The sequence below is a fragment of the Aythya ferina genome, assembly GCF_964211825.1.
Source record: "Aythya ferina genome assembly, chromosome: 3".
In the NCBI taxonomy this organism is placed as follows: Eukaryota; Metazoa; Chordata; class Aves; order Anseriformes; family Anatidae; genus Aythya; species Aythya ferina.
The window spans coordinates 112,431,936-112,447,534 of NC_140298.1; the positions used below are offsets into that span (position 1 = coordinate 112,431,936).

The following is a 15,599-nucleotide window of genomic DNA, read 5'->3' on the forward strand; positions in this document are numbered from 1 at the left end:
AGACTGTGCCTTACCTGCTGGCAAAAGCCACTGAATCCTAAATTCAAAACTTCTTTCAGCTCTTTTCCTTGAATCTGGATGAATGAGCTGATGGTATTCGATGGATAAAATAGGAAAGCTGAAGTCCTGCATGGCTGGAAACTTAGCAGACTGCCAATGGTATTTTGTTTTGCTAAACCATTAAGAAACAGGAAAAAGGGAAGGAGAACCAACAAAAGTGGGAATGAACTCCCCACAAGCTCGAAGTACTGGACTCCACGCTGCATAGCATAGTTCTGGAGAGCGAAAAAGCAAGGAGAAAGCCTGGGTTTGTCATTAAACCACAGAACTGAGAGTCTCATTTCTTTTCCTGGCTCCATCACAGACTCCTAGTGTGGTCTCAGATAAATCATTTAACCTCTTTGTGCTTCAAAGTGGGGATAGCGAGACACCCACTAAGTAGCTAAACTGGACGCTTCAGTCAGAAGTTTAAAACTGACCAAAATAAACATTTCAGAAAACCAATATAAATATTCAGAAAGCCGACCATATGCTGGGCTGCATCCAAAGCAGTGTGGCCAACAGATCAAGGGAGGTGATTCTCCCCCTCTGCTCTGCTCTCATGAGACTCCACGGGGAGTGCTGCGGTCAGCTCTGGAGTCTGCAACATAAAAAGGACATGGACCTGTTGGAGTGAGTCCAGAGGAGGGCCACGAGGATTATCAGAGGGCTACAGCACCTCTCCTATGAAGACAGGCTGAGGGAGTTGGGTTTGTCCAGCCTGGAGAGGAGAAGGCTTCAGGGAGACCTCACAGCAGCCTTCCAGTACCTAAACGGGGCCTACAGGAGAGCTGGGGAGGGACTCTTTGTCAGGAGGTGCAGGGATAAGACAAGGAGGAATGGCTTTAAACTAAAAAGGGGTAGGTTTAGATTAGATACAAGGAGGAAATTCTTTACTATGGGGGTGGTAAGGCACCGAAACAGATTTAACAGAGAAGCTGTGGATGCCCTATCCCTGGAGGTGTTCAAAGCCAAGTTGAACAAGGCCCTGGGCAACATGATCCAGTGGGGGTGTCCCTGCCCATGGCAAGGGGGTGGAACAGACGATCTTTAAGGCCCCTTCCAACTCAAACCATTCTATGATTCTGTGATTGCACTTGAGCATCTGAAACTGTTTTACAAGAGCAGTGCATCTGGTTCTTCCTTTCATCAGCAAATGAAAATAAATAAGGAATTTGTCCCTGAAAATTAGGCAGCAAGCCTGCAACGCAAGCACTGGCTTTGTTTTGCCCATGTTTGTGCTGCTTCAATCCATCACTGTGTTAAGCATTTAGATTTCAGACTGGACTGTGTCTCGCAAGCCAAGATAGGCTCTGCCTCATGACACCTTCTTGCAAGTGTTGCAGTAATTTAATAGACTGGAAGTTATTTATGAACATTGGAAAGGGTCTATCCCCTTACGTACTTGTCCCTCATAGTCTGACATCTTGATTTCTTCATGTCATCTAATAAAAAAAAAAAGAAACAGCCTTTGGGACTCATGAATAAATGACACAGATATGCATCATCGGAACAGATGCTCAGTATTGAGGGTGATTTATTTTAATTAGTCAAATGTCATTTGAAGAGTTTTTACTTTGTAACTGGCTTTGATTGCTGTGCGCAGAGCTGCTGCCGTTCCAGGAGCTCACGTAATTCTCCCCTTTTCTTTCCCTCGGCCACATGCTGGTGCCAGGCGGCATGGAGTCGGGTGTCACGCTCGCCGATGTCTGGTGTTACATGTCCTTGCTCGATAACTGGAACCTCGTGTCCCGAATGACAGTCCCCAGGTGTCGACATAACAGTCTGGTGTACGATGGGAAAATATATACCATTGGAGGGGTCGGAGTGGCAGGCAACGTTGACCATGTGGAAAGGTAAAAATATTACAAAAAATGTGGCTTGCTGGTGCTTTGACTCCATGCTATGTTAAAGGATGCTTCTCCTTTTAAAAGACACGTCAAATGTGCCGTACATGTTAAAATAAGCTTTTGTAACTGTTAAGAAAGGAGGAAAATATGCAGGATTAGATTTTTTTTAAAGCTTCAGTGGAAACCATTGTTTCAAAACCAAAGATGAAAGCTGCCAGTTTGTTTGTTGGTTTGTGCAGGGGAGGGAAGGGAGGAATTAAGTTTCTTTGGACATTTAACACAAATTACACAATGAACCAATAAATGTCCTTTGAATTTAGTACTGATGGAAGTCTTTACAGACCACAAAAAAAAAAAATATATATATATATAATATATATATATATATATATATATATTTTTTTTTTTTTTTTTAACTGAAAAAAGCAACAGCAAAGTAGGTTTCTCACATGCACCCATCTGCTAAACCAACCCAGCCCTGGCCTGGCTGGAAGGAAGGTTGTTCCTTTGGTGCTCTTGGCCGGGAGCTGGGACCTACCAAGTTCAGAATAAAACAACCAGTAAATGGAAACAGTTTTGAATTCCTGTCTGAGAGGGACTAAATAGAAATGGAAGAGAATGGAAACTTTCCTTTTCAAGAGAATCCAGATAGGAAAATTTTCCTGTTCTCACATGAAAATTAAAAAAAGGAAGGAACAGAAACACAAAGATTTAACAAAGTAAAACTCCAAAACTGGCTAATTTCATGTCAACAGTAACAGTCAATAAAACGTCATATTATCTGTGCATATCAATATTTTCATGAACAACTAGAAATTGGTGAATACTGAAATGCAGTATAAGAATATTCCGTTCCAAAAAGATCAGTACATCCTTAGCCTTACCCAAACACTTAAAAATGCATTCTGACAATAGATTGATGAGACGTTTCTGTGAAATACTTTCCCTTAGTGAATCTGGCAGCCAAAAATACAAGTTTTCTTTCTTTTTTTTGTCAGTTTTAAGTGCTGAATTTGACTACTTCGGCAATATTTTGAAGCAGGCAGTTCCCCGTAAAAGTTGCCTTAGCAGACAATCCAAAAAAGGATATGTCGTTAAGCAAGATATGCAAAAAAAATAAAATAAAAAATGCATTTTTTCAAAACAGTAGGATTAGAAGTGTTTTCTACCTATTATTTCTGGATTTGGGGCTTGCAACATTTATGTTCCATTAATGCAGGAGATAGTGTGTTTTTTTTTCATTTAAGTAGATATCACAAATACTGAATACCAAAACCTATATTGAAAAAAGCTTCTTCGTGTTTCAAAGTCAAGCACTCAGGAAATTAGGAAATTTAAATTAGGAAAACAAAAGTTTCCTTCTGTATCTCGATTTTTTGGTACAATCGTGTGATCACTTTTTTTTTTTTTTTTTTTCTTTTTTTTTTTTTACCTGAAGGTTTTCTCCCTACTTCAGTGCACGGGACAGATCAGTTCAGGGAATTAGTAAAGGCAGTAGCAGGGAAGAAGCGTCAGTAAGACGTCACATTAGGTCTTTAAAGCGTAGAGGATGATGCGGGTGGACACAGAGCAGATGGTACCTGTTTTATGCATGGCCAGGAAGATCTGTCTGGTGCTGAGCGATCACTATTCACATATGGCCCTCGTTTTCTGTTCCTCTGTCTTCACAAATTTGGCATTATTTTGCCTTGGAGACAAAATTTTGCTATTTGACAAAATATCCACTGGAAAGGACATGTTGTGGGACAGGGTCTGCAAGTAGCCTTCCCTCCCAGCCCAGGCATGGGCTGAAGAACTGACTTTGGTGATGCTCTCAGCAAGTCGGGGAAATGCAGGCAGCAAAGAATGAATAATAAATAATAGCGAATGCTACACATGAGCATTGCTTCACTCCTTACTCTGAGCTTAAGGTGGGCACTGCCCCTGGGACTTGCTTTGAAGAAAATCTCACTGTTTTATGCAGGTCTTTTTTTTTTTTTTTCTGATTTCCGAATGCATTTGTACTAAAATTTGAGTCAGGACATTTTTAGCTAAGAGCAGTGTTTTTGTGAATGTGGGAAGGTGTGAGCTCAGGAAAGAGATGCAGTCTTCCGCTCCATCTCTCAATCAAGAGGAACATCTAACTAATGCTACCACAGAGAGGTGTCTTGATAAATGTCCTTGATTAAAGTATCTGCTTTAATTTTTCCCAGTCTCATTTCTTTCTCTGCTCTGATTTTCATGGCCTCCCTTTAGCAAAGCATCCAAAATGTTGGCCAGCTGAATCAAACAACATTAACCCCTCTCGTTCCGTGTCATTGCCATCACCCATACCCTTACTACAAATGACATTGCAGTCTGCAAAGTCACACTTGGTGAGCCCAGCATGGCTCAGTGAGAGCAGCCTTGCTAGCCTTCAGTTGTAGCAAGCCCACCAAGAGACTTTTACATAGGAAAGTAGTAGATTTCCTCCCTATCATTTCAGTGCATGCTGTCTCTACCACAATAACGATGCCTTGTCATGGGGATTTGTTAAACCCGTGGTTATAATTAATCTGCTATTGTCTGTAAAGTGACTTGCGAGACACAGCCAGGGAAAAAGTGCAACATGGCCTCTTTTGGGTTATGCCAAGAGCTTTTTGGATGTTTCCTTTTTTGTTCTTTGTATTAAAATGGCAGCGGGAATTACGGAAGCAAAACATCCCATTGCTGAAGCTGTGTGTTTTGGAAAGGACGTTTCAGGGGTCTGCTGTTAGAAACACAGGTGAGAAAAATATGACCTTCGTAGCTGTACTGAGCAAGCTCACACCTTTTCAGACAAAAGCATTTCCGATTTGGACCAGGCAGCTAATTTCTTTGACTGCTGAGTAATTTGAATAGTGGGAATCACTGTTCCTAGCTCTGCAATGAGCCACCTGAATTTGGGTTGCAACCATTAGCATACATAAAAACATAATTGTCATTGCTCAGTTGTCTGCTATCCTATACACAGTTAATACACACCTCTTGCCTTTGTCTTCTCTTTCTTCTCCCCATCTCTACAAGGAGATGGCTTTTTCCCACTATATTTCTGTGGGGGCTGCACATTTCTCTGCAAATGCTGTGCTAGGGTTTTGGATGGGACACTGAGATACCGTCTTGCTGGAGGGGCAACCTCTCTGTCATTCCAGCAGGTCTTACAAGAGCACTGTACTAAAATAATAATAAGGTGACACTGTCACACGCTCCAAGTTAAGTGATGCCCAAAATTACATTTACCCCTGAGGTGGACATTTTGCCCCTCAGTGTTGAATTTCAGGACTATGCCCTCTTGATTTTTTGGTTGTTTTTCATCCCAAAGGAGGCATCTGAGGTTACATTGATGTTGCTCACCCAGATGGAGCTATGGGGACTTATCCAGGCCATGATACAGTCCTGGACTGTGCCACCAGTGTGAAGAGCAACACACTGGACACCCTCCCCTCTCTGGGCCATCCATCCACCACCTCCCCTCCTCCACATACATCTTGTCTTTACCAACATTTTTCTTTCTGCTTACTCCATTAACCCAAGTGTGACCATGCCCAGCTTTGACCAGATTTCAATGCATTTTCACTGGCCTTGTGGAGGACACATCTCTTGTCCACAGGGACCTACCCTGACTTCACCAGTTAGCAGCCCCAGAGCATGGAGTCTGATGGGTGTCTTGCCACAACTGGTCTCCAAAAATAGCAAAGATAATATTTTCCACCAGTTTTCTTCTTGTTCTCCACCTGTGTTTTTCTGGGCATTTTTGAAACATTTCATCCTAAATGGTTAAAGTTTTACAAAGATGTTTTTGTTTTATTTTTTTAAAACAGTTGTCAGACCATATTAGCTATACATGCTATTACCTGGTTGCACCTAATATATCTACTGCACCATTAGAAAGCATTAAAGCAAGTAGGGACCATCAGACTCCTAATGATTTATGGCATCTGCTCCTGAGCGCTTCTGTCTGTGCTTTCAGTTGTGTCACTGATGCTGAAGGGTGCAGCCTCAACAAGAAATTCTGGTGCCACTTAAATCAGTGGGTGTTTTCCCATCAACTTCAATAGGGCTGAGATTTTTTTACCCTTTATCTGCCATTTGTCTGCAAAGAGACAGTAAAGTTCTATTTTGACGGATAATATTACAGGACTACCACAAACAGACAGGTGGGAGTCATTTATTACTCATCTTAAAACAATATGCATGTGCCAGACTGGCTGAGTTATAAGTCTGTTCTTGTGAATATACATGGGTATACATTTAGGGAGAGTTATGTTTTTGGAATGGCTGTTTAGGAAAATAACAGCATGACTGCAGTTCTCAATCAAGCCCCTCTGGCAAGTTTCTGTGTGACAGGGAGCGAGTCATTAGGTATTAGGCAAGAGAGTATTACACTTTCTGTCTTCTTCTGAGATATGAGTTGAGTTGGGAGGCGGAGAAATGAAGTGGATCCACGAACTAGGTTTTTAGATAATGGATGGGCCTTGTAATATATGCAATTTGAGAGCTGAGAAGACTGCATATGCTGACAAGACAATATATGTGACTAAAAGTGTGGAAATGTGGGTGCTTTGTGGTTATTATCTGTTTGAAGGACAGAAGAAGATGAATCCCCTTGACCTGACAGCACTTTTACAATAGGGTTGTCTAAAACTGGGAGATTACTTCAGCTGGCAGTGTGTACTTGGAAGAGAGTCTAAAAAATTCAATGTAAAAATAAGCCTTAGAAGCTTTATAAACTGTTTCAGAACCTACTGTTTTATTGATGTGTTAAGAAAATTAAATATATAGCCTTGTCCAAGAATAGTTTCTTAAGCTCCTCAGAACAGTCAGAAGAAAATAAAAAAGGCAAAAAATAGTAATCCATTAATATGATTTTAAACAACACGTGAATCATCTGAAGAGCAGATCAATATGACACTGTACAGCTTTATTTTAAATAGCAGCTTTCCTACAAACAGAATTAAATAATGTATAAGAAACTGGAGAGTGCATGTCTGTAAGCTACTGACCGTGTTGCAAAGATTTTATAATGTGAATAAATATGCCATATTTATATGGCTGTTCAATCTAGAAGGAGAGAAATGAAGGGGTGGGGTAGGGGAGCTATTTTCAGGTACTGGAGGGATCAAAAGTCAGCAAGGCAGAGAAGCAAATGGCACAACTTGAAGTGACAGGGTTTTCTGCTGTTAATATCAGGGTTGTAGGGGAAAAGCAAGAAAGGAGGTGCGAAACTAAACAAGTGAAGCACGAGGAGGATCAGGCCCAGAGCTGAAATCCTGTCAGTGGAGAGTTCTGAAAAGTAGCAAGGTTATTTCTGAGAGTGTTTTCTTCACGCCTGGGCTGTATTTTCTGCTGGGTTCAGATCATTTGCCATATCAGGGGTGTATGAATAAAACATAAACCAGAGCGTAGTGCCTGCACAAGGGTCAGGTGAGACGACACAGCTCGGTGCAGGAGATGTGACAGGCAGGGACACACACGTCCTGCGCGTGTCGAAAGCCTGGTGTCCAGAGCATGGCAGGGCCATGGACTGCAGGATGCTGGGCTGCACACGGGGCAAGGAAGGCATGCAAGGGCATCTGTGTAACACCAAGTGGACTGCCAAACCAGGAGTCTGTCATGTGAAAGGAGATGTCCTTGAAGTTTCACGTTCTGTATACTGGATGGGCCTACTAGGCCTACAGCCAAGGAGAGGCATGGGCACACTGGGGCTGGAGGGAGCAGTGGAGGAGAAGGAAGAAAAACCTTTGCATGGCTCAAAGCCAGCTCCCATTAAGTCTCCATCTATGGCTTCAAGCAGGGGAATCAAATGCAAAACTTGACTAATGGAAAGAGATCAAAGTGATTATTTTTTAAATCAGTTCCCTCCCTGCTGGCCCCTGAGAAGAGATGGTGCTAAAGGTAGCTGAAAAGCCTCACTAGCACCAGAGGTGATGGAGAGATGGCATCACTGGAGATGATGTGGCAAAAGGAGAGGCCAGAGGGCAGAGAGGTAAAGCAGGTGTTGTTATTTCCTATTCTTTAAAAAGGTTACAACGATTCAACTTTATTAATTTTTAAACCAATTTAGTTAATCTGGTGCAAATCCGTCTGTGAACACATTAAGAGCTGACTTGAGATAGACCAGAATGATGGAAACCTGCTTTGTAGGGGTAAACTTAAGGAGCTTACACTACTTAGTTTATCCTATAGAAGGTGAGGAGGTGACTTTATTATTTTCTGCAAGTCCATACGTGAAAGAGAGAGTTTTGACAGTAGACATTTTTATAATCTAACAGAAAAAAAGACTTACTGTCAGATGGGTGGGAGCTGAAGCAAAACAGAGACTAGAAATCAGGCCTACCATTTCGCAAGGAGGTAATGAACCAGAGGAATAAATTCCCTGTGGATGGAGGAACTTGAAGGCATCTCCTTCTCTTTTTCAACCACAGGAGTAAGCAATCCTCTTAAGTAAGTGAAAGAGGCAGCCTGTATAAAACCTAGTTGGGTAGTGGGGTTGGGTGGGCAAGGACTGGCTGCCACCTGCTTTATGGTTCACTGGCTTTTGAAACCGAAGGACACTCAAGATGAGCATTTTTAAGCTGTCCCACTTGCACCTGTGTCCTGTAAATTTGCAGCCTTTGGCTTTCAGCAGATGAAGTGAAACTGGTAATTTTTGTTTCTCTGGTTGCAGATGAAGGAGAGCAGAAGACAAAAAGATCAGTTATTGTCATTGTAAAGTATAAATGGAGAGTAGTGGGGAGGTCTCTGGGATCCCAGTGAAATTCATTCAGAAAAAGAACTTTTGTTTCTGCAATTTGAATCTTTCACCAGTATTCCTATAAACGTGTTCCTCAACCACCCCCAACTCCCAGCAAATTTAAAGGATATAACCCCTCCTTTGAAAATGTATTAGGAGGATCAGAAAGTCATTAGCAGTAATGTGTCTGTCTTGGAAGCAGCAGTCTTCCAGGTATTTCTGCCAGGGAAGGCAGCGTGGCTGCCCACCACCTTCCCCTCTCAGACCCTGTAGACTGTCACAAACATTTCTGAAGTTTGGACTGACAGTGGTGCTAAGTATTGGGTGACAGTTACAACTTACATCCCAGAAGCTGGGGAGCTAGAAAGAAGATCAGTTCTTTTCAGCTGTTTTTTTCCTCAATTTCTTACCAATTAACCAATTCATTAACCGCTTTTATTATACACATCAAAAATTGAATTACCAAACCCAAAACTACTGCAGTAAGCAAGTTAGCAAAGTGTAACCCCAAAGCAGCAAATGAAACTGTTTACATTAGGTGACATTTATGCCTACCTGCTAGGGTGGCAGTGAGTGCTGCCTCGAGGGCTGTGGGCAAACGCAGGAGATGCAGCATGTGGTGCCTTACCTGGAAGAGGCTTGTGTAGCCAAACATGCATCTCCAGTCTCGGTTTTGGTGGGTTTGGTACCAGACTTTAAGAATCAGCACAATATAGGTGTGTTGTCCTGAATGTTCCCAGCACCATGCTGTTTAATCTCATTACATTTCTCCCCTTTGATCACTTTGTTGTAGATGAATTTAATTTCTCAGTTCCTAATTTAGAGCATTGTAAAATGGAGTTCTCCATGCTCATTAGAAGGGACTTTACTCACTTCTTATTTTTCAGTTGAAGTTTGCCTCCTTTTCCTCATTTATGAGTGTGTTAATTACTTTTGGTTATATTACTTGGAAACTCATTAATGCACTTTCATTAAGCACATTAGTTTGTGCTATTTCCACCATTTGTTTCTTTTGTCCCTTATATTTTCCCCAAATTTAGGCAGTGAGTATATGAGGGACATGTTACAAAGGGAGAATTCCCCTGTCGCTAAATCATTTTCTACAGATGGATTTGTGGCCGTGGATTCATTTAATGTTTGCATATTGCATATTACTAATATTAAGAACAAAAGCCCCGAATGGGTGAAGAGGACTTCTGTTCCTGCAGTACACAGTTCTGAGTAATTGCTTCGCAGGAAAGTCCTCGTTGACTGAATGTGCCATTACATGGAAATATTGAAGCCTAAAAATCAAATTATTTTCCGCTGTCTCCAAGACTCATTTTAGAGCAGCTATTTGGATCCCTGCCACATTATCTTTAAAAAAATTGACGTCTGTACTTGTGACATTGTCTAAAATGAATCTTCATCCATGGATTATTAACTGCACATCCCTTATGGTCAATGGCTTAATTAAATTGGATACTGATGACCTTAAAACTAATTTAGCACTTTCATGCATACTCCTTTCTGTTTGGTTCTTGTCAAATATGGATGCAATAGTGAAATCTGATTCTGGCATTAACATTTGCAGCATCCTGCAATGAAGAACATGGTTTGCACAATAGAAAATAAATGAAAGCAACTCTCTCTGGCACAAAATGTGCATCACTGGTCAGTTAACTAGAGTAAAAAGAGCTATCGTGTTGCATTATAGTGCAGGTGAGATGTGTTCCACAAGCTGAACAACTGAAGTATATTAACAGCTGCCTGCCTGTGGTTGCTATTGGATATCACTGTAGTGATTTGCAAGAATAATCTCATTGTATAGTCGTTAATAGAAATTAATTAGTGGAAGACATCTCAACAAAGATGTCCCGAGTTTCTTTAGCTTGGACTATAATCAGATTTGAGAGGCATATACAGAAAATAGGACTAGCTTTCTCTGCGCTTTTATCAATGTTTTAAAAGCTCAGAAAAGGCGTTAATTACACTATTTACCAAGTGGTTGAATTTGTATGATGTTAGAAAATACATTTCCACCTCTGCTTTTCTTCAGCTTGTCAAGCTGCCTTTCTCTTATATCCCAGCCTGCTTTCTCTGCCTGTCTATCCTCTTCAACTTGCATTGCATCATCTCAGCTCACTCCAATTGCTCTCATCGCAGGTACGATACAATCACCAACCAGTGGGAGACCATCGCTCCTCTGCCCAAGGCCGTGCATTCGGCCGCTGCTACCGTTTGTGGTGGGAAGATCTACGTCTTCGGTGGGGTGAACGAAGCCGGACGAGCTGCCGGGGTCTTGCAGTCCTACATCCCCCAGACTAATTCGTGGAGTTTTATAGAGTCTCCAATGATCGGTAAGGGGTTCGAGCAAACTCGTATTATGACAGAAATCTCTGTGCTGAAGGTATTTTAATGCCTTTGTGCAAAGCAAATTAGTTTTCTTTTTTTTTGGGGGGGGAGATATGTTTATAGCAGATTGGCAGGAATGCATGTATTTTATACCAGAGAGGCAATTATCTGGTTCTTTACTGAAGGCAATTGTCACTCATTAATACAGCTAGTTATCAGCTAGAAGTGATGAGTTCAAAGTAGAGGAGAAAGGAAAGCAGTTATTAGGTATGGACAACTAGCAATTTCAGATCCAGAAAATCGTGAAGTGCAGTGAAACTTCATTCTAATATCATATGTTGCTCCATGCTTAAAACAGCACTGCTCACTCAATGGATTATTACTCGTGTTTCTGTTAAAATGGCTCCTCTCTGGTAGGAAGAGGTGGCCATTCTTAACTGGAATTTATCAGTGGTGTTGAAAGGAATACATGCTTCAGATTCTGAGATGTCCAAGACATGTAAATTATTAAAACTGTGTTTATTAGTATATGATGCCCTTGCGCTCTCTGAACTTTTTACAAGATAGAGCAAGAAGCTCTATTTTATAGAAAAAGAGCAAGGTGAAAGTCCAGATTTCCCAGGGTAGAAGAGAACTTCAGAAGTACAGATTTCCAAAGTTATGGTAGTGCTCAGAAGATTGCAGTTGATTTGCTTTCTGTGCCAACTTGAACCCTGAACGTCGAGGCTGCTTTTGGAAATGTGATTTAGCATTCAGCCACACAAGGATGTTCATGCAGGTGACAGCTGACCTGGACCACGTGTCCAAAGAAACAGCTCTCATGCAGTCATCACAGAGAAGCTGTTTTAGGATGCCTTGCTTTTGTGTCCTAAACCACTTTGTCGTGTTGAAACTGTGGCATGAGCTGCTTCATGTAAAAAATCATGATCTCAGTGTTCAGCCTGGTAGATGAAGTATGAGCAGCAAGCAATAAATTACACAAGTATGGTTATAAGGTATCCAGATGTGGCGTAGGCATATTCAGAAAACTAAAGTAAGCTGCTCTTTTTTTATGGTAGCTCTTTACAATTATTATGACTCTCTTCTTGGAGTTTCCTAGTAAAAACAGATCACAAGAAAATAGTCCAGCCATGGCTGTAGCCTGCCCCGTGAAGACAGCGCTGCTGCTTTCCAACGCTCTTGCTGCTGTTTGTGTCCAGCCTAACTTAACATGACATGCATATGATGCAGCATGAAGTGCCCAGCGGGAGGGCATTAACCAGCAAAAGTCATGTTTATGTAATACAGCAGTGCAAACAAACCTATTTCCTGCATTTTTCCATCACATGGCTGCAGCTGCCACTGTTCATTTAATCCACTGACTGACGGTGCGAGGTTTTCCTATACTCAGGGTGTATTGCAAAAATGAATGCATTATGCAAAAAGGCACTCCTTTTCCTTACCAGAATAGCACAAGTGCCACAGGAGCTAAGAAATCATTCCCTGGGCTCATTAGACTGTCTAGCAGGCATCAACACTATGCGTGCTTTGGAAAAATCATCCAAACCATCCAGAGGTGGGTTTGTCACCCATTGTTCTAACGCCTGTGTACTACCATTTCCTAACAAAAACACACAAAAGACACCAATGAAGTTAAAAGACAGTGTTTATGTTTTCTTGGTGTAAACAAAGTTAATTAGTTTAGTTGAAGGCATAAAATATATGATGAAATGCAGAGTTGCTGTGCGCCTTTGTTCAGAAATATATAATGCCAATTTATTTGCAAATGAAGTAAAAGAACACAAAGTCTGAAAAATTGCACCCCAGTGGAGAATGTCTGGGAAAAAGAACTGACATGGTGCTTGGTCTTCTCTAAAAAGGCTGTAGGAATATTGGAAATATATTTTTATTTCTCTAGCTCTACAAGAACCATAGTATCACCTGTACTTGTATCCCCAAACAGTCTCCCCAAAGAGCTGAGTGATACTCCGTGTGCAGTGCAGTCAACCTTTACTTGAAACAAAGAGGGGGTAGGAGTCTTGGACTACTTTTTACTAAATGCAGATGAGATGAAATGAGTTGAACTCTAATACGATCATTTCTGGGGTAACTTTGACAGCCTCAAAGCCTTTTTGTGTATATTTGTGGATTCTTGAGGTGTCTCTCGAGAGTAAGTAACCTGAGACATCTGACAGTGAGTTGTGTTGTTCAAGATGACTCCAGAGATCAGTGAAGCCTGTTCAACTTCAAATGGAATAACAGATTATTTAAAAACACCTCAAGTATGTTCAAATATGCAACAGTAGATGCCAGTATCAAAAGAAGTCTCTGGAGATCTTTAGACCAGTGGTACCTGTTTCAAGTCACTGGTATTTTACAGCCATCAGCGAGCTGAATGCAGCATGGCAAATGTTTGAACGCGACACATCCAGCTCTTCCAAAGCATCATGTGCCAGCCTAACTCACAGCAGCACTGGTGTCAACCATGGAGAGGGAAAGGGGCACTTTTAGGATAATCTTAATGGAGGTGAAGCAGGCTGGATATTCTTATCTGTGTAGAGGAGGTATGAAGTGGGGACTGATAGCATATCCACATCAGCCCCTGCTCTCTTCTGCCTGCCTTTCTCCTCCAACTAACAGTGAGTTCACCCCCAGGTTTCATTTATTCCTTAGACTTCACTTGGCATGGGGTGCTGGGACAACTGTGGGCAGTAGGTATACATGTAAAACTAGGCTCACCGACACGTTGCACAAGTGCTGTGGTAGCCTGCGGGTAGAAAAAGGGTTTGATTACACACCTCTCTATTTGGAGAGGATACTCTTTCTCAGTTCCCCATCCTTCGCCCTGCTTCTGTCCTTCCCATCTGTGGAGCCAGCAGATGTTCCTGGAGCAGCACAGCTTGATATTACTTGGATAGCGGAGCCTCCCAGGGCTTTTGCACTGCATGTTTTTGGTAAGCCACCTTGCACGTCCTCTTGTGCTTGGAGCTTAAAGAAGTTTGCTGGTGTTGGGCCAAAGTCCTACAAAGTAAATGAGCCCAGGCTACATCCTTGTAGTGCTTGTCCTTCCATTTCTTACCAGGTCATCCTATATAGCTCTGCTAAAAATACATTTCATGCCCAGCTTCCTAAGTTTTGTCCTATTTAACAAGATGGCCACAGACGTGCTGAAGTCAGTGATTGTAAGTAAGCCTAATTATCTTGTCACTGCATTTTAGTTCACGTTGTGCCTTCATGTCAGGGCACTAAAATACACTTTTTTTGATACGCTTAGCAGTCAGCATCTCTACTGATGGAATTACAAGTTTTGATTGGTGTTTCAGGATTGTAAGTGTTTATTCTTCACCGCTACTAACTTTTAAAATCTACTGAGAATTATTGGAACACAGAGGTCAAAGATCTACGAGCATTTCTGGTTTCTAATCCAAGTAGTGGTTTCTAATCCAAATTCCTCCCCATACCATTTACTACTGGAGTAATATGTCAGACTGAAGTGAGACATAGACTTAAGAATGAAAGAAATACCTGGAAAATGGTGTTAGCAGCGTCTGGGCATTACTACTTCACCATCCTACCATCCTCTGTCTTAGTTTGGTTAAAATGCACAACCAGTCCCATGAATTTGGGCTTCACAAGACAAATCAGATGTGTCTTTGTCCTGTCCCTCTTCCCAAGGCCTAAAGTTTGGTATTTGTGCTGTGGATTGGGCTGGCTCTCACCTAGAAGTCAAAGCAATGAGTCTTGTGTAGTTATGAGAAATCAGCTAGCGTCTCTGTCTTCATGTGGGGTGATGTAGCTTGGCTTCCTCTTCTCGTCTGCTGCATGTTCCCCACCCATCAGGCTGGTTCCTGGAGCACACCTGGCCATCATCATTCCTCATCCCGCTGTCTCCTTCTGTCTCCTCATTCCCCGGGGAGCACTGGCTTCCCTTCACAGTGACAGCACTGTGCCAGAAGGGCTGACATCTGAGACCTCGCTGCTAATTGCAATATCTGCACTTCAGCCTCCCGAACTCTGTTACAGAGCAGACTGCAGCCTCCCGACTGCTGAGGGACGCTATCTCATCCATTACTATGCCATTCCTGAGCTTGTCTGCATAGTATTCAGGGAGGGGAAGAGATGCTTGCTATTAAAAGCAGATTTGGATCCTATTAACTCGTCTCCTTTCTCCAATATGCTTCATCATGTGCCTCATTCTCATCATTCTCCACACCCCAGCCGCCCACGCCTGCAGGGAGATCCTTTGGTAGGGGCTGTGTTAGGTCTGGTGGCTTGCTAGCATTTCTTCCTTCTGACAAAAGTGTTGGGTTTGGTTTTAATAACCTGTTTCCATATGGAGTGCTGCTGCCATTCATTTTCGTGCCACTTCAGGCTCTGACTGAGTGCTTCACTGGAAGGCAGCATAAGGTCTGTAAGTAATCATGGAATGGAAAGCAGATCTATGATACTTGACCATGTAATGTACCAGGAGATATGAGAGCCATAAAACACATCACAGACAGCATGTTGTTGTTAGAAAGAGAGGAGCACACCAGTAGGTTAAATTATCAACACCATGTGAAGTACAGCTCTGGCTCAAGGATTGTGTTTGAGTGCATACCCCTTCCTGCAGCAACTCGTTGCTACTAGAATAGAAATAATTTCATGTTTTCCTACTGCAACAGCGA

At 42.0% G+C, this 15,599-nt stretch overlaps 1 protein-coding gene across 10 annotated transcripts in view; it reads left to right on the top strand.

Annotated features, from left to right (window-relative positions):
• The window catches only part of KLHL29 (kelch like family member 29), a 390,690-nt gene that overhangs the window by 358,637 nt on the left and 16,454 nt on the right, over positions 1-15,599 (top strand). For all 10 annotated transcript variants that reach the window (XM_084515322.1, XM_084515325.1, XM_084515328.1 and 7 more), the window contains 2 exons: positions 1,715-1,895; positions 10,765-10,958. In XM_084515322.1, coding sequence (XP_084371448.1) covers positions 1,715-1,895; positions 10,765-10,958 — 375 coding nt within the window. The remainder of the gene's footprint in view (positions 1-1,714; positions 1,896-10,764; positions 10,959-15,599) is intronic.